At 43.2% G+C, this 23,233-nt stretch overlaps 1 protein-coding gene across 1 annotated transcript in view; it reads left to right on the top strand.

Moving 5' to 3' along the window:
• Positions 1-23,233, top strand: part of RPS6KA3 (ribosomal protein S6 kinase A3) — a 153,003-nt gene that overhangs the window by 24,359 nt on the left and 105,411 nt on the right. Inside the window, exon 2 of the mRNA XM_063450207.1 lies at positions 3,911-3,964. Coding sequence (XP_063306277.1) covers positions 3,911-3,964 — 54 coding nt within the window. The remainder of the gene's footprint in view (positions 1-3,910; positions 3,965-23,233) is intronic.

Genomic DNA, 23,233 nt, shown 5'->3' with positions numbered 1-23,233 from the left:
ATCTTCCAAGTGAAAGGCAGTAAGCTGGTGATGACATAAGTCAACATATATACATGGCTGGAATTTTGAGTTTATGAAAGGCTGATCTCATGAGCTTGAATTCAAAGTGCAGATGTAATAGGAGGTAAACGTGGGCATTCGTTTTTGGAGGAATGACAGTTTGTGTGAATTTCATTTTTCATGTATGAACAAATTGCAATATGGCGAAAATCACAGAGCAGCAAAATGAATGTGGACGAAAAATCGTGCATACACTTTGTTCATTTGTCCAACTACCAGCTACCTGCTCACTCCTTGTAATTAGATTTAAAAATAGACTGAGATTGCATGGCAGAAAGTACAGTCAGAGCACTCTGGCTTGTAACTTCGGGATTGTGTGTGTGTGTGTGTGTGTTTTCTCTCTTTTTTTTTTTTTATTTTCCCCCAATATATTGTTACACACACCAGTCAAGCAATAGAACTTGCTTTTCCCACAGAAATCTCAAATTTGCAGTTCTGTTAATACTGTAAGGGATTCTGGGTGGGCAGATGCAAATTTCATCAGCAAAAAATTACCTTTTTGCCTCTATTTATTAAAAGGTAATTCTTTGTTGAGCTTATTTGCATCTGTTCACCTGAAATCCCTTGCAGTAGTAACTGCACTGCAAATTTGAGACTTCTGTGGGAAAAGCAAGTCTTATGGCTTGACTGGTGTGCAGATCTGTGTTAATTCTTGCGCTCTCTCTCTCTTCCTCTCCCCCGCTCGCCCTCTGTCCTATAAGGTAGTGTGTACTGTGTATCTTCACATACCTCCCATGGTGGTGGAGCTCTGCCAGGGATCCTCATTTATTTTAAAACTTTACTGTCCAGCCACTATTTGCCTGTTGCTTCTTGCTTCATACGGTAAGGTGCGCATGCTTAGGTTTGTGTTTCTGTGGTTTGCTTGCAATCTGCTAATAAGTGAGTGGGTGGGTACTATGTGAAGTAGCAGCAGCTATTCTTAAATGTAATTTTTTTTTAGCTGCTACAAGCCACCAGCTGTTATTAACCCCTTAACGACGAGTGACGGGCGAGGTCCGTCACACAGGGGAAACCCTTAACGATGAGTGTAATTTTACACGGTAAAATTAACCCCAGATCGCGGGGTTAATGGTGCTCCGGTCTGCCTCTGTATTAGAGGCAGACCGGGAGCACCGGGTTGGGCTGTCCCAGCACATGTGCCCGCTCTGACAGCATGTCAGAGCGAGCACATGTGCTGTGTATACTCACCTTCCGCATCCCTGCACTTCCGGGTTCAGTGTGAAGTGCAGGGAGACGGATCAGTGCTGATCTGCTTCCCTGTGTAAAAAAAAATAAAAAAAAAAAGTTTATTTAAAATCCCACCCCCCTTTACCATTTTAATAAAAAATTATCCCCTTCCCTGCCAATTGATCACTGACTACAGTGATCAAATGTCAGGGATTGCTTTTTACTATGATCTGATTTTTTATTTATTTTTTTAACCCTCAGGGGTTAAATTTATTTTATTAATTAAAGTATTTTAAAATTATATATTTAGCTAGCTGGGGAGGGTGGACGTTAGTGGGGAATTGGGGGATTTGGTGTTATGCTAACTTGGGGTTAACGTTACAAAAAGTTTTAAAATCCGCTTTAAAAAGTTTTTAATAACGTTTAAGTAAAAAAAATAATTAAATATTTTTTTCTAGCTGGGGTGGGTGGGAGTTATGGGAAAATGGGGAATTTACGGTTAGTGCTGCTTACTGCTAGTTAGGGGTTAACGGTAAAAAAAAAAAATAGAAAAATGTTAAATCTGTAAAAAAAAGTTTTAAGAAAGTTTAGGAAAGTTGAAAAAAAATTAATAAGCAAAACAAAAGTTTAAAAAATAGTTTTAAAAAGTTAATAAATACATTTAAAAATGCTCATTACCACTACACCTAGAACAAACTAGAGAAAAAATTATCCCACGCTAAGGTTCAAAATATGCCTTTTGAATTACCCCAGGTTGTATTCTTTAATAAATAGTATGTGTTTGTGGGGAAGTTTCAATAACCAACCATCTAAACTACTCCAAATTGGAACATGGCACAGCGTAAAAATTTAAAGTTTGAAAAAAAATTGGAATGGCTGTGTCCCAAATGTGCCCCTCCGATGTCCACATATACCTGGCAAAGGTACATACGGGGGTATTTTTGTACTCAGCTGATATAGCTGAGCAACATAAAGTATTATACAGTGGTAGTACACATAAGGTTTGCAAAATATACTGTGCAAACTCACTTTGTGTGTCAAAAAGGCAGAAAAAACGCTTATTACCACTACACCTGGTACAAGCTAGCGGAAAAATGATCCCACGCTAAGGTTCAAAATATGCCTTTTGAAATACCCTGGGGTGTCTACTTTAAGAAATGGTAGGCTTTTGTGGGGTAGTTTGAATTTAAAACCTGCGAAGATGCTTGGAAATTGCACATAGGCCCAGCGTCAAAATTCAAAGTTCGGTAAAAACTGATATGGCTTGGTCTCCTATATGGCACTGTAGCTTCACAAAATAGTGCCAAAGACATTCACTGGGGATGTCTTTTTACTCAGAAGACTTAGCTGAGCATAATTTGGGGGTTTTGAACTTAGTGGCACATATGAAATATACAAAATGCCCAGCAAAAATGCAATCCGTATGTGTAAAAAAAAATTAAAAAAAAAAATGCCCCAAATAATTTTTTACCACATACGTTGGCATATATTGGTGAAAAAATGGGGGCATGTTAAGGCACAATATGCACCTTATGATATACCCTGGAGTGTCTGCTTTTACAAATGGTAGGCCTTTGTGGGGTTTTTTTGAACAGTCAAACTGTTATAATATCCCAAATGGAAGCATAGGCTCATTAAATCCGTTTCTCAAAATTCGACTGGGACTACTAAAAAGGACAGGTCTCCTGTATGGCACTGTAGCTTCACAAAATAGTGCCAAAGACATACAATGGGGGTGTCATTTTACTCAGCAGATGTTACTGAACACAAAATAAAACTTTGTACAGGAAGAGCACACACCAACTAACAAAATACACATGAGAAGTTCTTTGTTATAAGTTTGTGTGCCAAAACCCCCCAAAAACACAATTTTACTCCAATATTTAGCAGAGATTGGCGGTGAAATGACTACGAAGAAAGTGTCAAAACAACCTTAGGTAAATAGCATGTGGTGTCTACTTTATATAAATATATACTTTTGTGTGGCAATTTTGTTTTCTTTTATGGCTATTAAGCTTACAAGACAAACATACCAAATTCTAAAATCGCTCCACATTAAAAGTTTATTTTACTCCTTGTGCTTTGTGACCTGTAACTACCAAAAAAAACTTAAAATCCCAGACACATTATATATTCTGTAAATCAGAACAACTAAATGAATTTATTTTTTAATTACTTTCCTTAACCTGCACTAATTGTGCACACATTATTATTGCAAAAACTGTATTTTTCGGTATTTTTTTTATAATAAATAAGCATGTGTGTATATATATATATGTTACATCAAATTAAAGCCCTTTCTGTCCTTTAAAAAACTGTATATAATATGCATCGGTGCAATAAATTGGTCAAATGCAAATTGCAGTTGAACGCAAACAGCAAAAAATTCAAAAAATGCCGTCATTAAGTGAAAGACAAGCTTCCGAAGCAGTGTCCTTAAGGGGTTAATAGCAACAATTTGCCACTGCTATTTACCAGCAAGACTGGTTGTGTTGTGTTGTGGTTTTTGTTTTTTATGTTCCTCTAACACATCTGTGAGCGTGCAAAAAGTTCTGTAATACTCGTCAGAAATTGTTTTGAAATCTGTACATGCATTTTGCACATTTTATACATAGCAATGAAATGTTGATAAAAATTCTCAAACATAATAAAGATTAAAATGTTTTGGTTCTTTTCTCTGCAGAATGGACAGCAGTTTGTGGACGAATCCATGTGTGAAGATGACAGTGAGAACAATGTAAGCAATAAAAATAATTTTTATATAACCACTTTGTAGATAATGTCAAGTTTCTGATGTGCAGTATGCGTTTTGTGGGAATGCTTCCTAAACTTAAAGGCAGATTATATATAGCATTATGAAATAAATGAAAAATAAAATGAATAAATGAAAATAAAAATATTCTGATCTCATCCAGTAGGGAAGCATTGGAAGGACAGTGCACACGCATGGCCTCTAGTAGCAGTATTGAGTATATTATTGAGAATAGTTTGACTGTTCTTCATGCAGAAACTGTTTTAATGCAATCATTGCAGTCTTTACAAAACTGCAGTATTTTACATTGCAAGGTTAAAACTACATGGTCATTGCACCCAGACCACTTCAAGATTACTGACTCTTTTCAATCAGCAGTAAACAGGAGGAGCATGTACTAATCTACTGAGGTAGAATTGGCAAATGTACATTATTGGTGTTACTCACTAAGCACTTAAATTTTTGTGCATTAAAGGGGCACTGTAGGCACCTGGACCACTTCAGCTCATTGAACTGGTCTGGGTGCTGTCTCCCTGTTGCACTTAGTGCTGCAATGTAAAAAATTGCAGGTCCAAAGAACTGCATTGTTTATATTGCAGCTCTAAGTCTGCCCTCAGTGGCGCCATAGGGGGCGCTTCCGGAATCCAAACTGACTTTTGCACCGTTATCTTACCTCATGGACCTCCAGCATCAGATTTTCCCCATAGGAAAGTGTTGAATAATGCTTTCCTATGGGGAGGTCTAATATGCACACGCGCGGTCACTGGCGTGGGTGGAGCCGGACCCAGCACTGGATTCAGCTAAGTGACCCCTTCAGCCACAAGGGGGGGAGGGGGGGTACCTATAGTGCAAGGAAAATGTTTTTTTGTTTTTTTTTTCCTGGCACTATAGGATCCCTTTAACAAAATATGGTGGAAACTAGCGTATTCCAACTGTATTTGCAAATCTACTTCAAGAACCACTCCACACCATAAAGCACTTTGGTGACAATTTAATGGCACGTTCTAAAAGTGCCGATCTCTTTGAGAAATAGGCACTTTTATAAATTGTATAAATAAATCATGATGCAACTTTCTGGCTGTCAGTGTCCATTGGGCTCGTTGTTCCTTGCTCCTGCATCCTCCTCCTAGCACCGTCGTAGTAATATATAAAAAATAATAAAAATCCCCTGTGGAGTGCAAATACATTCACTTGCTCTCTGCAAGCATATCTGTTTAAATCCAGACTATTTGCTACCCCGCCTCCACAAATAAAGTGGAAAAAAAAATAAACCTGTGGAGGTCAATATGACACCCACATAACTGTCAGGAGAAATGTATCCTGCCCCTAGGTGACATACAATAGGTGAGGGGCATATCTACTAATCTATGAGCAGCCAGCAGCTGGTCAACTTAAAAACCCACCCCATGGGCAGTGGGATGAGATATTCTAATAGTGGGATAAAGGAGGGCCTTGTCTGCTCTAGGCAAACAATCCGGTCTCTGACTGAGCAAAGCGTAAAAAGGCTTTTCTCCACTTAAAAACATTAGTCTGAAAGGGGCCCTCAATGGTCTCATTTGGATTTTTTGGGGGGCGAGGTGGGTTATTAAGCACCTAAACTAAAGGGGTTTATAATGGCATGTCCATTCCCCTTTAATAGACCTGTACAATGTAGCGCCAATGGGGATGGAGGAAGTCTGGCTGCACAGTTATGTATATATGCCCCAAATACGCCAAGTTAAAGGAACACTATAGTCACCTAAATTACTTTAGCTAAATAAAGCAGTTTTAGTGTATAGATCATTCCCCTGCAATTTCACTGCTCAATTCACTGTCAGGAGTTAAATCACTTTGTTTCTGTTTATGCAGCCCTAGCCACACCTCCCCTGGCTATGATTGACAGAGCCTGCATGAAAAAAACAACTGGTTTCACTTTCAAACAGTTGTAATTTACCTTAAATAATTGTATCTCAATCTCTAAATTGAACTTTAATCACATACAGGAGGCTCTTGCAGGGTCTAGCAAGCTATTAACATAGCAGGGGATAAGAAAATCTTAATTAAACAGAACTTGCAATAAAGAAAGCCTAAATAGGGCTCTCTTTACAGGAAGTGTTTATGGAAGGCTGTGCAAGTCACATGCAGGGAGGTGTGACTAGCGTTCATAAACAAAGGGATTTAACTCCTAAATGGCAGAGGATTGAACAGTGAGGCTGCAGGGGCATGTTCTATACACCAAAACTGCTTCATTAAGCTAAAGTTGTTCAGGTGACTATAGTGTCTCTTTAAGTGGGAACATAAGGAAGGATTTTTGTCCATGTGCATTAGTATTCTTATAATATATACGTATTTAGTTGGTTTGATTTCCTACTTGGGATCCAGTAGGCGCTGCTCCTCACCTCCACTACTGCTGATGGAAAGCTCTCAGAGCTAAGCAATTCGCTAAAAGACTCAAACTAAGAACCTATTGTTCTAAAACGGCACAACTCCTTAGAATGTTTGTTAGCGGTAAGTTCCAGCTGGCCGCATAACCATTATAACCAGCTTTAAAATAGCAGAGGTAACAGTTGGGAGTGTAATGTCCACTAATTCCAGGTATGGGACATGAAACCGTTCTGGCCAAGGTAAGGGCTCCCCCCCTGCATGGAAGTGTTACATGTATTACCTGTCACAGATTTTACCATCCAGTTCATACATTTCAACACAATGTAGATATTTTAACCTTGATATTATTCAAGTATTGGCATCCAATGCATAGTGTTCGGTATGCATGAAACGTGGATATATACTATTTGGTCTCTGTGTGGGCTAAGTACACTGCTGGCATGGAAATCTACCTGTGTGGGTATTGTGTAGATATACTGTTTGTTCTTACTAGGAGGCAATAGTATAGAATTCTTTTTTTGTGGTGCAGTTGATGAGTCCTGTTTTTTTGTTTTATTTTTTTATTCTGTTTTTGAAGTTTAGCTAAATGATCGTCCATTGGACTTGCGTCTTTCAGAAATGATCATTTTATTATCAAATTATCTCTGAAATGTTTGGCTCTACTTAGGGGACACTTCCTCAATTATCATCTGTGATACCAACATGCTGTCTTAACTACAAGCACATAGGCACCCAAAAAGAGTGATATTGGTCACAATATTTCTATATTTACACAGCAAATACTTGTTGGGAATATCTGAGAACAGGAAAACTGACTGTAGGAGGGTTCTCCTGCTCCATCATCATACAATCCTTGGCGTTATTATTAATATTGATAATGATATTTATAGCATCAATATCTTCTGTTGCACTTCACAATTAGACAAAGTTGTAGGTAGATATATATTGTCTTGCCCAAAGACACTTATCGGTAAGGTTGTCTGACTGATTCAATCCTAAATTTCTCAGTTCTGAAGCTCTTCTGGAAAATAATTTTTTTTTAGAAATCTATATTTTAAAATATTGTAACTCCCCTGTATTTTTTTTAATGAGTTAGCACAATGTATAGGGCACACATGGTGCCATAACCACACGAGCACCCTGTTTTGTTTGAAGTGTTCTTTTTTTTTTTTAAATTTGTATTTTATTGAGGTTTTGCATCAAAGAATACAACTTATACAGAGTATGTCATGGAGGCAAGCGTTATTCTGTGCTCGTCTATAAGTCATTCATTTTAAAGTTCTGCTGTACATTCTTACATGACACATGGGTTGCCATCTGATGGGTCTTGTTATAGTCTGGTGTGTGTCCTCGTCTCTTGTGGGTTATTTTGTGTTATCTATGTTGTGTAGTCTCGTGTAGTCATGGTGCTAGGCGTCTGGTCTATGTGGTGCTGTGTCTCGTAGAGTGTCTTATGTTATGTCTTAGGGGCGAAGTGGCCTGGGATACTTGCCGCTTCGTCCCGGTGTGAGGTCGTCTCCCTCCCTTTTTATGTGAGTCTTGTGTGGTCTATAGGTCGTGTTGCCTGATATGGGGTCAGTCAAGTGGCGGGTCAGTCCTTGTGTCAGGGCATCTCTGCTCGCAGGCTCTCATTCTATCTTTGTCGATACTTTCAGGATCAGGCCCCAGTGCTTTGTGGTTCTTCGCTCGGTAAGTTTATGGCCTTCCAGAGCGCCGTGGGATCTTCTCCTGGCAATAGTGTAAGAGTCTCGCTCCCTTTTTGGATATTCAGCGTTCCGTCTGCTCCCCAGCGGTACCGGACCTCTGCCTCTCTCAGTTTCTTGGCTACTGGAGCCAGTTGTCTCCTTGCCGCTAGTACCTCGAAGGGAAGATCTCCAAAGATTGTCACGCAGCAGCCCTCGAGCCGGAATGACTTTATCTCCCTGGACCTGTTGAGGATAGCGGCTCTCACTGTTATGTCTCTAGAGATAACTATTGTGTCTCTCGGGGCCCCTTGGGGCGCTGTTGCCGCTTTCCGTACTCGGAACGCCGAGACCACCATCCCCTTGGTATCTTTGTTCTTTAGGCCCATTGAGGCCACCAGTCTCTGTGTGAAGGGTAGCAGAGCATCGTCGCTCACCGTTTCTGGTATGCCCCGCATGCGGACATTCTTGCGCCTGTGGCGGGATTCCAGTGCGGTCACTGACCGGGTAAGTTTCTGCACTTTGGAGGTTAGGTCCTCTATTTGGTTGTGGGTGTCCTGCATCTTGTGTTCCCGTTTTGTCTTTGTTTTCAATTTCGGAGATCCTCTTGCGGAGGTCCCCTATGTCTGCTTGGGCCTCTTTCAGGTCCGATTTCCAGACTTGCCTTATTTCTTGCAGGAGGTTTTTCATATCTCCCTTAGTCACTGGGGATGAGTCCTCCTCGGAATCCGTTTCTGGGTAATCTTCTCCTGGTTCGGGTGAAGAGGATGTGTCTCCCTCTTCTTGGGATGCGTCTGAGGCCTCCATTTCTGCCCGGGCCGCGGGCGCCATTTTGGCGGGAGCCGCGGTTGCGGCTGCGGGTCTCTCAAAGGAGAGCCTGATGTCTGGCATTTTCGGTGTCGCTGGAGGCTGGTATTTTTTATTTTTTCGTCCCATGGCAGTCTCTGTTGGAGGGTGGGTAAGTTTGTCACCTGTGGGGCTTCAATATTTCTGGGAATTCGCAATATTTAAGTTTCTTCCTCGGAGCTCCAGAGGTTTGCGTCCACTCTGTTGCTCGGTTAGCCACGCCCCCCTAAAGTGTTCTTTTAACAAAGATACCCTTATGGTTAAAAGTTTGAATATGACGGACTTCTTTTATTTAGATCCTCTACTGATTGGTTTTGGGAAACCGTTTTTAAAATGTCAGCAAGGCCTATAATGTCTGTTATTTCAAATAGTTCACATATTGAGATTTTTTTTTTTTTATGTAAAAGTTATGAGATTTCCCCATGTGCCGTTCACTGTGTAAACACCTGCCTCTTTAGAGAAGGCAAAGGAATGAAACCACTTAGGTTTTCTGTTGTTCGTTTGTATGCTTACTGAATGACTTTTCTATTCAGAAGCAAATAATCTGGTGGTTGGTAAACTGGAATGTTTCCGATCTTAATATACCTGATACAAAATTGGGAAAAAAAATATATCCATAAAGTTCCTATATTAAAACATGAAATTTTTTAAAAACGGTTTCATATTATTTTTGCAAGCATCTACAGGTTTTCCTCAATACTTGGCCATTAAAGTGGCCTCTCTCAGAATCTGATATTCTTTTCTTTCTCTTATCTAGTTTTCATTAGAACATAGTAACATCCTATGTGTTTTTCCTACGCTTCACCAAAGAAAGGAGTATAAGTCGGTTCCATTTCCTGTGTCAAAGAGTACTGTATATACTAGAGTATAAGCCGACCCGAATATAAGCCGAGGCCCCTAATTTTACCCCAAAAAACTGGGAAAACGTATTGACTCGAGTATAAGACTAGGGTGGGAAATGCAGCAGCTACTGGTAATTTCTAAATAAAATTAGATCCTAAAAAAAATATATGAATTGAATATTGATTTGCAGTGTGTGTGTTGCAGAGCCTTGGTGGGGGGTGGGCAAGTTTTTTTTATTTTTATTATTTTATTATTTTTTATTTTAATTATTTTTTGTTATTATTTTTTTATTATTTTGTATTTTATTTTATTTGTACTATTATTTTTTTAATTATTAATATTTTATTATTTATATATATTTTTTGTTTCTTCCCCCCTCCTTGCTTGCTAGCTGGCCAGGGAGGGGGGCTCTCACTTGTAAATTGCTATAATACAGACACTGACTCGAGTATAAGCCGAGTTGGGGTTTTTCAGCACAAAAAATGTGCTGAAAAACTCTGCTTATACTCCAGTATATACGGTACTCCCCATTCTCCTTGACACATAGGTAATGGAACAGACTTTAACCCCTCCTTTGGTCAGAGAAACTCAAGCGTAGGAAAAATGCATAAAACAAAGTAGTCCCTACTTTATCTTTTTGTTTTAAAGAAAACTAGATCCGAAAAGAAGAAAAGTACAGATTCTGAGAGAGGAAGAGGAAACAATAGGAGAGTTCGGTGTGACAGTGCTGCTTTAATCTCTTGGCCACTACAAATGTTTATCTGTGTTGAACTTGATTGTCATAGGACAAGTAGTCAACTACTCTCCAATAGCTGTGTTTGTGACCAGGTGCCTACCACAATGCTAGCAGTACAGTCTTAATATTTTATGCCCATACCTTACCTAAAGTGTACGCATTTTGGATCTGCGACGCCAATTTAAAGTCCTTTTGGACCAATAATTGTAAAGTGACACAATCTTTTGGAATGTGTTGGTGTGAAGAGAGTTGCAGGAAATTGTGTTGCAAATTGTTATCCTGGGTTTCAAAGTATTATTTCGACAGTGTGATTATTCGCAAATAAACTGCATTTCAGAATAGGTAAAAAATAACTGACTACTTAAAACATTATCTGGAATGTTATCAATGAATTTTATTTTGTTTACTGTTGAAGTTTACCATAACTGGAAAAAATGAATTTGATAAGGCTATGATAGGCCTTTCATTCTGGTAAAGAGAGAATTGCTGTTGTTTTTATAATAGGTTGTCTCTTGCACTTCTGATTACATTTAGGACACCTGTAGTTTTGTTAGCCTGGAGACTGTGCTTTGGATATAGCCGTTAATGTCTGAAGGACGATTCCACTGTGTGGCAGCCAAAATATTCTGTAATCTTGGAGTTTTAGTATTCTAACCAGAGGTTGCATGCTGGCACAGATATGCAGAATGGTTTAGGTTTTGATATACTTCTGCTGCATTAATTCTTCCCGTGCTGTCAATTAATGCGATGTCCCAGATCTAGTATTTTGTGCTGTAACTTGTTATTGCAAATAAAAAGAACATTGGAATGATATGTCTGTAAAAATAAATATTTGTGTGTGTGTTTATTTTGACAGTTAATAAACTATATGACTTTCTCTGTTCATTGTTCTTGATTTTTGCGCTGCACAGGGACACGCTTGCCTTGTCTAAGAGTAGTGAGAGCTACATCCTCAGCAGCCGCTGTCTCTGAGGGGAGTCCACTCTTGAAGCTGATATGCCAGGAGTCAGTGAGAGACTCACTGTCTAGCTCCACCTTTAGTATACCACTAATGAGAGAGGGACTGAATTAAAAGAACAGTATAGTGTAAGGAATACAAAACTGTGTTCTAACATAATAGTGACCCTCTGTATTTGTGTTCACCTCGTCGCAACAATCAAAGGGTTAACCCTTTCAAACACTTGCCTATTTCCAGCACTGAGGTCACTGGCTCTGCCTCCACCTATTCCGATGTCCGTCTGGAATTTAACGCGCATGGGTGGCGAGTGCAGCGCGTGTATTAGGTCCTTCCCCCCCCCCCCCCCATTGGAAAGCATTGAATCAAGTTTGCAAGATGCTGGGAGTCCAGTGTCGTTTCACAGAGTTAAAGGGATACTAATGCGAGCGCAGCCATTGCCGTCAGCGGAGGTGGAGCATGGGTGGAGCTGAGGCACTGGATTCAGGTAAGTGACTGAAGGGGTTATTAGTTTTCCTGGCACTGAAGTAAGTGACTGAAGGGGTTATTAGTTTTTCCCTTTAAATGCAGGAAGTGCCTCTAGCGGCTATCTGGCAGACAGCCACTAGAGGCAGTCTTAAGCCTGCAATGGAAACCATGTAGTTTCTGTAAAACTTTATCCAGATCACTTCAGTCAGATTTTTAAGGACAGCATCTGCTTTACAGAAGTTGAGCTCCAATCAATCCCAAGTCGATTGGGACTTGTATGTCCTTCTACTACCCTAACATATTGTGTGTGTGTGTGTGTGTGTCTCTCTCACTCCTCACTCCATAGCAGCAAAGAATAAACATAAGCAAACTGAGAACCAATCAAATATAAGCAGTGACTATAAAAGGCGTAGTCGACCGCATCACTTCCTCTGAAAAACTGCGACGTCCATAAGTTCATCTAAACGGAGAAGTAGCAACATAGTAGAAAGAAAACCAATACAGGAACAGTAATCCCAAATTCGACAGTCAGGAACAGACTGGAATCCATAGAAAATTCTTATTAAGCTGAAAAAGAGTGTAACAAGTGTTACTAGAATGAAATAAGCTGTATGCAGTGATAAATACACAAAATACAGAAGGAAATCTGCGCTAATTAACAAACAATATGAAGATAGGCAGCAACCCAAACAAAGGAGACCCCTCAAATCCTTCAACAAATGGGAAAATACAGAGACATGGGGTAGGGCTGCGCCAGTAAAAAATAAATAAAATAAAATAATTAAAATAACATAAAATAGTCCAAAAGAGTCTCACTAGAGCAACAGTGCTTGATGGAATATAGATGGGTAGGCTTTTCAGTAGAGGTGGGTGCGTCCTAGTGTCTCAGGGTATTCGCATATATGAAAAACAAGGAGACAGGAGAAGCCAGTAGTGCAATATGTCTAAAATCCAGAGAGTAAAATAGTTGTTCCTGCACTTAAAGAAATCCCAGGTGGGGATCATACCACCAACGCTTTACTAATAAAGCAGTGTTTCTGCTCTATACCTGAGTATAATTTTAGTAACTTTTTAACTTAATTTTATCTAATTGAGAGCACTATTGTCGCCTCTTTTTTATCCCTTTTGGAGCCTTGGATGACCAGATGGTGTTGACAGACGCACTCCCTTCACATATCCCATAAGCGAGGATTATATTGCTGTCCGCCCTTCATACCAGAGCCGGCCATAGCTCTTTTAAATGTTAGTTCTTTACCGTCTATTATTTTACCCTCTGGATTTTAGACAGATTGCACTACTGGCTGCCCCCGTCTCCTTGTTTTTCAAATATGCGAATACCCTGAGACACTAGGACGCACCCACCTCTACTGAAAAGCCTACCCATCTATATTCCATCAAGCACTGTTGCTCTAGTGAGACTCTTTTGGACTATTTCACGTTATTTTATTTATTTATAAAATCAAACTTGCCCGTAAGTTGCCGTAGCAAAAGTTGTTCCTTAGAGGGCCAGTTGCGCAAAAACTGGAGGACAACCCCGACGTCCCAAAGCCGTGAGTATTTGGGTCCTGGAGGACAAAGCAAAGAGATGCCGCGGAGAATGCGGCAGATAAGGGGATCTTGCCCCACCGGAATACCTTGCGATGGTATGTGGGCTACTGAGATAGCCGACTGGACCACGTTAATGGAACGATAAGATTTCACAGTGATAAATAGCGATGAGAGGAAATTGAGTATCGAGGATACAGGGGTCGTAAAGGGATTGAGGTTCTGTCCCAGAAACCAATTGGACCAGGATAGCCAGGCTGAGAGGTAGAATCTTCTTGTCCCTGGCGCCCAGGAGTTCCAGAGAAGGTCCTTGGCGTCCTGTGATAAGTCTCCGATGCATCGTGCACTCCGGAAAGCGTCCAAGCCACCAAGAGGAGATGGCCGTCTAGGATCATCGTGTGCGAATGTCCTAATGAGTTCTTGAGGACCGACGGGTCATTCAGCAGGAGGAGGGGGTCCTCATAAGATAACTCTAGTAGGTCTGGTAACCAGGGTTGACTCTGCCATAGAGGTGTGAGTAGCGTCAGCGCCACCGGTCTTGCTGTAGGACTCTTGCTATCATTGCAAACGGTGGGAAGGCATAGGCTCCGTGGTGTGGCCAAGTCTGAAGGAAGGCGTCCACTGCAATGCTCTCTCCAGGTCCGGAAGCCAGCTGAAGAACTCCGGTGTTTGGCAGTTGTTGCAGGATGCAAACAGGTCTAGTCGAAATGGTCCTCTGGTAATTCAGGTCAGGAAAGACCAGAAGATTCAATATCCAGTCGCTTCCGTCCCGCCAGTGAAGAGAGGACCAGTCCGCTGTGAGAATGGATGCTCCCGGCAAATGTTCCTCTAGCAGAGTGATGTTTCACGATACAGTAGTCGAAAATCTCCTTTGAGACCTTGTCCATCCGGAGCAAGATGCAGCAATCGGATTTTCCGATCGTGAGGCTGCGTATTTCAAATGAACCTGCCATAAGCTCCAGGTAATTGATATGCATAACCAGTTTTTGGGAAGTCCATACGCCTCCCGTGGCTGTTGTGTTCTGTGGCCCCCCAGCCTTGAAGGCTGGCATCTGGCTCCAAGATGAAATCTGGTTGAGTACAAAATATGGCTCGACCGTTCCACGCCTGCATGCAATCCAGCCACCATTGAAGTTCCGTGCGGACTTTGTCCAATATCGGTACAGGTTGATCGTATGTGGGGTTTCGGCAAATAATCCGTGCCTTGAGGCATTGCATGGCCCGATTAATGTAAAGGGTCTGGGGAATTCTGCCTGCTACTTGGACAATATGTGAAGGGAAAATAAAATGGTGACTTACCAGAGGTGAATCTTGCGCGTGAACTTACTCTTCCGTCGCGGTCCGAGCCTCTGGAATAATAGAAGCGTTGGCGGTTCTCCACCTCCGGGTAGAAGGGGTGGTGCTGGTTTGTACTAGGGCCTGGTGGCCAGAAGCAGCTGTTAGCACAGCCCCTCTGCCGACCAGCCCTGCCAAAAACACCTCTGGGTGTTGGATGGCGGAAGACTCTTTACATTGAAGACTAAGCCTTATTCAGTGAAGTAAATATATTAACATGTTTGTTCCTTTTAGAAAGGCCTTTCCGAACAATTTACCCTGTGCCGAGGATTCGAGCTCTTTGGTGCCGAGATCTAGCTAGTTTTGGTCTACGCAGAAAAGTGCTGCTCAGCGTCTCTCCGAAGAGACTGCCACAGTAGTATTGCAGAGGAAGCAAAAGCACCTCTGTGCCCACTCCCTCATCTCACGTGCCCACTCGCGCTCCATATCTGAGGTGAAAGTATCTGCACAAGTATAAGCGTCATCCGCCAAATACATCACCCGGGAGGCCCGATGGCATCCAGCAGTTTATCCTATGCCCCTTTAAAGCCACATTCGACCCCTTTGCGAGGGTCTTTGCCACCACAGGCCATAAACGTCAGTATGAGCTGATCCGATTCCGAGGTGTAGGCCGCTTTATTGGCCAGCGCAGGGCGAGGGCATTCCGACCACATACGTTTCCTAACCTCCTTGTCAAGGGGTTCATGGAGCAAAAAGTGCATGAATTTGGTTGTGTGCTGGAGGTGACCAGTCACCAGAGCGAGGGTGGCAGATGTTCCGTGGGTCAAACATGTGTTAACCGCAAGCGTCCAGGAGCACTTCAGTCTTACCGCCAGTCACAGGGTTTTCTTTCTGGAGCTCACCCAGAAACATTTCTGTTAAGTAATCTGAGTCAGACCTAGTTGTGGAGTCCCATGGGCCCTCATCCAATTCGGACGCTTCCGCCTGCCAATCATCCAGAATAGAGAGCGCATTTGTGGGCTCCTGCTCCTCATCCGAGGAGGGAACCTGCGCAGGTCCTTGGACAGGTTGCGCCTTGGCTCTTCCGTGCTTGAGAGGAACTTTGTCTTTGCCCTTCTTGACAGTAGAGCTTTCACCCTTCCAGTGGTTTTTGGCCGGGAAGGAGCGTTCCCTGGAGGTGTCAGTTCTCTGAATCCACCCTGTGATGAGTTTGATTGGGTGGGCCATCTTAGTGGGGTCTTGGAAAGGGGAAACTCCTTGGAAAGTGCCTTCTCCATCCCCCCGGCAATCATGGCCTGCAGGTCGACTGGTTAAACCAAAGTACAATTGGGCTTCTCAGTGGGTACGGCAATAACTGTGATCTCAGACCATAGGGTAGCAGAGGCCTAGGAATCGGGGGGAGGTTTGTCACAGGTGTTCAAATAGCCTGTTCAGATAGTTGCCAGTAGTAGGCCAATATGATGGGAAGGCTATAAGTCACTGGGGCACATCCAGGAGAATCCAAGCCTGCATGCACAGGTCTGCTCAGCAGCACAAAAAGGGGGCTCACCCCAACCAGGATAAGGGAGATCACAACTGGTATTAACCAAACCCAAGGTACAAACCTGCTGCCTGGTCCCAGTATGAAGGTGGAAGGCAAAGTGAAGTTTTCAACACTAGCAGAGAGAGACAGCTTCGTCTGAGGGGATTCCAGAGTACCTAAGATGGCCGTGCGGTTCTCACGAGATTACAGAGCCAAAATGGGAACAATGTGATCTCCGCAGGAATCCGGCACGTTGTCGACGTTTGGGAGATGAACGAGTGTTCGGCAGTCGGACGCAGAACCAAAACTGGGACCGAGTGGTTAGGCGTTTGGGAGTAAGTACGCGCGGCAAATAAGCAACGCACATACGAAGAAGTTCGCGCTAGGTGGACGTTCGCAGGACGAAAGTGCCGGAGTGTTCGCTCTTATAGTCACTGTTTATATTTGATTGGTTCTCAGTTTTCTTGCGTTTTTTTTTCTTTGCTGATATGGAGTGAGTAAAGAAAGATTATGCAAAATATGAAGCCTCCTGTCATGTTATAAAATTTGAATGCATAAACCATGGACTCTGCTCTAGTAGCGGTTTTAGCCATGGTTTATATATGCAGTAGCTCCATTAAATGAATTCTCAGATTTCTTACGATCTGGTATAGAGATGGCACACATGCTGACACTGAATATAAAATAGATTAAATTACTGAGCCTATTTTTATCCTAAGGCCAGAGTAGCTGTCTGACCACCTCTAGAACTGTGGGGATTCCGTGAAAGAAAACAGTATTCTTTATCACAAGCTAAACAACTTGCAGCTGCACTGGATCTTTGTTGCTTAGGCTGTGCCTTTAAGGAACTATCCCAGCACCACTGTTTTTTTGTTTGTTTGACTTCTTGCCTGTGAATCTGCTGGGCAACTCTCCCTGCCTCAACTACTTCAGACACAAAGCTGCTGACACATGGGTTAGGTCAGGAGAGCTACTGGAAGCTGTTGCATGCTAAAATGCGTTGACTTAGGCTTTCCTGGTGCTATCACCACTTCATCATACAAAAAAGCAGCTCCGTAAATGGTTTCTTTTGAGTGTCATGAGTTTTTCTATTCGGTCTCATTCCTCATTTTCTTAGGAAATATATCTACTGGAGTTGTGAATAGACCGTAAGTATGAGCTGCAGAGCAACTGTAAAGCTATGAAATGTAGGATATCTGCGTATGTTCTGTGCATTCTTCATCAGAGTGTGACATGCTCAGTTTCTGTGGTATAATTTGCACCATGCTTCTGCCTTGCAGGGCCGGATTAACATAGGGGCTGATGGAGCTGCAGCTCCAGGCCCAGGCCCATGGAATAGGCCCATTAAAAAAAAAAATAAAAAAAAAAAAAATTTTTTTTTTTTTTTTACACACTACTCTTAGGTTTGCCATCTGACTGGTATTTTACTTGCACAGCCGGTATTTGAAGCTGCCTGGCCGTGCCGGTATTGCAGTAATACCGGTAATACAAATGCAGGTATTTTTCTCAAAATAAATGGAGATTACTCTGCAATACCAGCACCGGCCAGTAGGGTCACTGTGTGTGGAGAGAGGCAGATATAGGAAGTTACAGCATATCCCTGCCTCTCTCTACTACTCACTGATCAGTGGGGGAGCAGCTACACAGCACAGAGAGTCCAGACAGCAGCTCTACAGCTCAGGTAAGTGAGGGATGGGGGGAAAGGCAGCAGGGACACATGTGGACACTGAGACACTAGGGAACACTGAGACACTAGGGAACACTGAGACACTAGGGAACACTGAGACACTAGGGAACACTGAGACACTAGGGAACACTGAGACACTAGGGAACACTGAGACACTAGGGAACACTGAGACACTAGGGAACACTGAGACACTAGGGAACACTGAGACACTAGGGAACACTGAGACACTAGGGAACACTGAGACACTAGGGAACACTGAGACACTAGGGAACACTGAGACACTAGGGAACACTGAGACACTAGGGAACACTGAGACACTAGGGGACACTGAGACACTAGGGGACACTGAGACACTAGGGGACACTGAGACACTAGGGGACACTGAGACACTAGGGGACACTGAGACACTAGGGGACACTGAGACACTAGGGGACACTGAGACACTAGGGGACACTGAGACACTAGGGGACACTGAGACACTAGGGGACACTGAGACACTAGGGGACACTGAGACACTAGGGGACACTGAGACACTAGGGGACACTGAGACACTAGGGGACACTGAGACACTAGGGGACACTGAGACACTAGGGGACACTGAGACACTAGGGGACACTGAGACACTAGGGGACACTGAGACACTAGGGGACACTGAGACACTAGGGGACACTGAGACACTAGGGGACACTGAGACACTAGGGGACACTGAGACACTAGGGGACACTGAGACACTAGGGGACACTGAGACACTAGGGGACACTGAGACACTAGGGGACACTGAGACACTAGGGGACACTGAGACACTAGGGGACACTGAGACACTAGGGGACACTGAGACACTAGGGGACACTGAGACACTAGGGGACACTGAGACACTAGGGGACACTGAGACACTAGGGGACACATGGGGACACAGACACTGGGAAACCTGGAAACACTGACACTTGGGGACACTGGAAAACATGAGGACACTGAGACACTTGGGGACACTGGAAAACATGGGGACACTGAGACACTTGGGGACACTGGAAAACATGGGGACACTGAGACACTAGGGGACACTGACACTAGGGGACACTGACACTAGGGGACACTGACACTAGGGGACACTGACACTAGGGGACACTGACACTAGGGGACACTGACACTAGGGGACACTGACACTAGGGGACGCTGACACTAGGGGACGCTGAGACACATGGGGATGCTGAGACACATGGGGATGCTGAGACACATGGGGATGCTGAGACACATGGGGATGCTGAGACACATGGGGATGCTGAGACACATGGGGATGCTGAGACACATGGGGATGCTGAGACACATGGGGATGCTGAGACACATGGGGATGCTGAGACACATGGGGATGCTGAGACACATGGGGATGCTGAGACACATGGGGATGCTGAGACACATGGGGATGCTGAGACACATGGGGATGCTGAGACACATGGGGATGCTGAGACACTATGTCCCGATTTCTCCCAGTGTTCCCATTTCCCCCATCTAGTGTCTGTGTCCCCAAGTCTCCCAGTGTGCCCAAAGTGTCTGTCTCCCAGCCAGTGTCCCCTAGTCTCCCAGTGTCTGTATTCCCATGTCTCTGTGTCCCTAGTGTCTAAGTGTCCCCAAATGTTTCAGTGTCCCCATGTCTCCCAGTGTCTGTGTTCCTAGTGTCTGTGTGCCTAGTTTCCCTATATGTCCCATTGTCCCCATGTCTATGTCCACAACTGTCTCCATGTCTCCCAGTGTCCCCAAGTGTCTGTCTCCCAGCCAGTGTCCCCTAGTCTCCCACTGTCTGTGTTCCCATGTCTCTGTGTCCCTAGTGTCTTAGTGTCCCCAAATGTTTCAGTGTCCCCATGTCTCCCAGTGTCTGTGTCCCTAGTGTCTGTGTCCCTATTTCTCCCAGTTTCCCTATATGTCTTAGTGTCCCCATGTCTCTCAGTGTCCCCATGTCTCTCAGTGTCCCCATGTCTCACTGTGTCCCCAGTATACTAGTGACATGGGGACACACTGAGACATTGGGACACTGGGAGAAATGGGGACACTGAGACACTGGGAGACTAGGGGACTGGGCGACATGGGGACACTGACACTGTGATACATAGGGAACCTGAGACACTGGGTGACTTGCGAGACTGAGACACTGGGAGCAATCCATCTATACAGCAGAATCAAACTGTGAGTAGTTTGTTGGTGATTTTACAGAATTTTCTCTGATGTCACTCCTTGTGATTATACAAATGATTAAGGCTGGTATTTTTTCCAAGAAAGGTGGCAACCCTAACTACTCTTCACATACTCTTGCTTAAAGGAGCACTATAGGGTCAGGAACACAATCATGTATTTCTGACCCTATTATGTTAAAACCACCACCCTGGCCCCTTCTTGCCTCCCTAAGTATAGTAAAATATAACTTGTATTCAAGTCTGCTGCTGGCTCTGCCTCTGAACTGACTGTTGGCTGACATCATCAGAAGTGGTGGTCTGAGCAAATTACAATACTTCCCCATAAGTTTGGCTGACACTGTCAACTAGGCAGGTCAGGGGCAGAGCCAGCACAAGTCCAACATAGCCCTGGCCAATCAGCATCTCCTCATAAAGATAAATTGAATCAATGCATCTCTATGAGGAAAGTTCAGTGTCTGCATGCAGAGGGTAGAGACACTAAATGGCAGTGCTGCACCTCTAGCAGCCATCTAAGGAGTGGCCAGTGGAGTTATTTTCTCTGAAAATACAGTGTTTACTGCAAAAGGCCTGAATGGAATGATTATACTTACCAGAACAAATACAATAAGCTGTAGTTGTTCTGGTGACTATAGTGTCCCTTTAAGTTTGGAAGCTTAAGAGGGATGTATGGGAACAAAACTTGGGTGGACTCGCTGACAATAAAATTAGTTTAGGTAATGCAGACGTTAGTCTCTCTAACACTGTGGCATGTCCCCTTTCTTCTACACTCACTACATACACCTTTTCTCTGTCTCAGACTATATACCAGGAACTTCTGCCTGTTAGTAAGAAGGTAAGGAGACAAGTGGACCAGCTAGTGCTAGGGGACAGTCCTTAGAAAGCATGGAGTGAGCGCATCATTAGATGCATTTATGTCAAGCTCAGGGTGCTGCCTGGATAGTATGCCCTTAGTTGGACAGCCTGCAGGATTGGCGGGCAGCCTGACATGCATTCATGCCAGGCTGTCCTTCAAATTCTTTGGACAGACATGCCCCCTTTTTGGGCATGTTCTCCCCTTTTGGCAGGTCTGGTCACGTGATTTGCACCAGTGGCCCACCCTTTTACCCTGCCCATTGACTTCCTGCTTCACTGGACACTGCTGTTAGGGGTTATGGATTTACTTGAAAGATGAAAGCATAAATTAGAGAGAGATTAGCATAGAGTATGTTTTTTCTTATAGCTGCATCCTATGAGTTTACCTCCAGCACCATCTCCATCAGATACATGACGCTTGGGAGGAATGACTGTTTTAGTGTTTTTGGTCGTTTCGATTTCGTAATTAGACCCATCATAATTGTCAGCACCAGGCCCAGTGTGCTCTTAATCCGGCCCTGCTGCCTTGACTTTCTGATTCTTCAGAGCAATATTGTTTAGCTGCTGCCACAAGTCTGTTAGTTTTCTTTGTAAAGGGTGTGGTAAGTTCTTGTCCATACCAGGTGATTCCAAAATACCTTTGTTCTTTGGAGCAAAATAAATGCTTACCAAAAAAACTTCTAGCTTGATTTTTACTTGTTGATGTTTATTTTTAATCTGCCTTTACTCGTGAATTGCTTTCACTGTTTTCAAACACTTGACTGCCTCTTCGGTGTATTGCACAAGTTCTGCTTTGACCTGTTCTAATTTACCTTGAAAACAAGGTTTCATTTGATAATGTATTTTCTTTTTTTATACTGACATCATTCTAGGTTGCTCTCCGTGATGTCACTTTTTCATTAAAGGACCACTCTAGTGCCAGGAAAGCATACTCGTTTTCCTGGCACTAGAGTGCCCTGAGGGTGCCCCCACCCTCAGGGACCCCCTCCCGCCCGGCTCTGGAAAGGGGTTAAATCTTACCTTTTTCCAGCGCTGGGCGGAGAGCTCTCCTCCTGCTCTCCTCCTCCGATCCGCCTCTTCTCCTCCCCGTCGGCTGAATGCGCACGCGCGGCAAGAGCTGCGCGCGCATTCAGCCGGTCACATAGGAAAGCATTCATAATGCTTTCCTATGGACGCTTGCGTGCTCTCACTGTGATTTTCACAGTGAGAATCACGCAAGCGCCTCTAGCGGCTGTCAGTGAGACAGCCACTAGAGGATTAGGGGGAAGGCTTAACTAATTGATAAACATAGCAGTTTCTCTGAAACTGCTATGTTTATAAAACAATTAGTTAACCCTAGCTGGACCTGGCACCCAGACCACTTCATTAAGCTGAAGTGGTCTGGGTGCCTATTGTGGTCCTTTAACCCCTTAAGGACACATGACATGTGTGACACGTCATGATTCCCTTTTATTCCAGAAGTTTGGTCCTTAAGGGGTTAATGATAACATTTTATCTTTGACTTGTGTATGTTGCTGTCCAGTTCTGTCATCTAATTGAAGGGAATAATCTGTTTGGTGCCTACTTAATCATGATGCAATCAACAGATTTATATCCGTAGCTGCTCTGCAACCTAAGTGGACATTAAGTGCTGACGTTATTTCAGAACTGTAGGACATTGTCATGTATTTTGTTTACCTTTTATTCTTTTTATTCTCATTAAAGCAATATTTTTTTATTTTTTTATTATTTATACTTGTGTGTTTTTCCCCTCCTGTCATAGAAGCTTTGGTAGAAATTCTGACATCATTTGTTCCCTATCACAACTTAGTATTTTACCATACGCTCAATGACCTCCAATGGTTATATTGGTTTGCTATCAAATGTTGACATATTTTGGTTAACCCCCAATACAACCATAAACTGATCAATTTTATTTATTTTTAATCCAAAAATATGGTTCCTATTAACATCAGCACTCCTCTAATACAAACTGAAATGATTAGCAATAACTTTGCATATTGAATGACGTAAATTAAGGATAAAAAAATCTGTATTTTAAAGTATAAAGCATATTGTGCAAAGGCTACCAAAAGTTGCAGATCTGATGTGACCCATGGGTGCAAGAGAAAGGGAGGTTTTAATTATCTTAAGATGACGCTCACAACCTCCGCCATTGTCTTCCTGGTCGTCTTCTTCGTCTCTTGGCACTTCATATGCCAAGATCCATGTCTGTGTCTTACTCTCGCACGTAAGTACTGCACTGAGGTCTATGGAGGATCCTGCAAGACCACTGGAGCCACCATAGATCAAT

The sequence above is a fragment of the Pelobates fuscus genome, chromosome 1 (assembly GCF_036172605.1).
Source record: "Pelobates fuscus isolate aPelFus1 chromosome 1, aPelFus1.pri, whole genome shotgun sequence".
NCBI classification, from domain to species: domain Eukaryota; kingdom Metazoa; phylum Chordata; class Amphibia; order Anura; family Pelobatidae; genus Pelobates; species Pelobates fuscus.
Note: the sequence above shows the minus strand (reverse complement) of the source record. Positions and strands in the feature narration are given on the sequence as shown.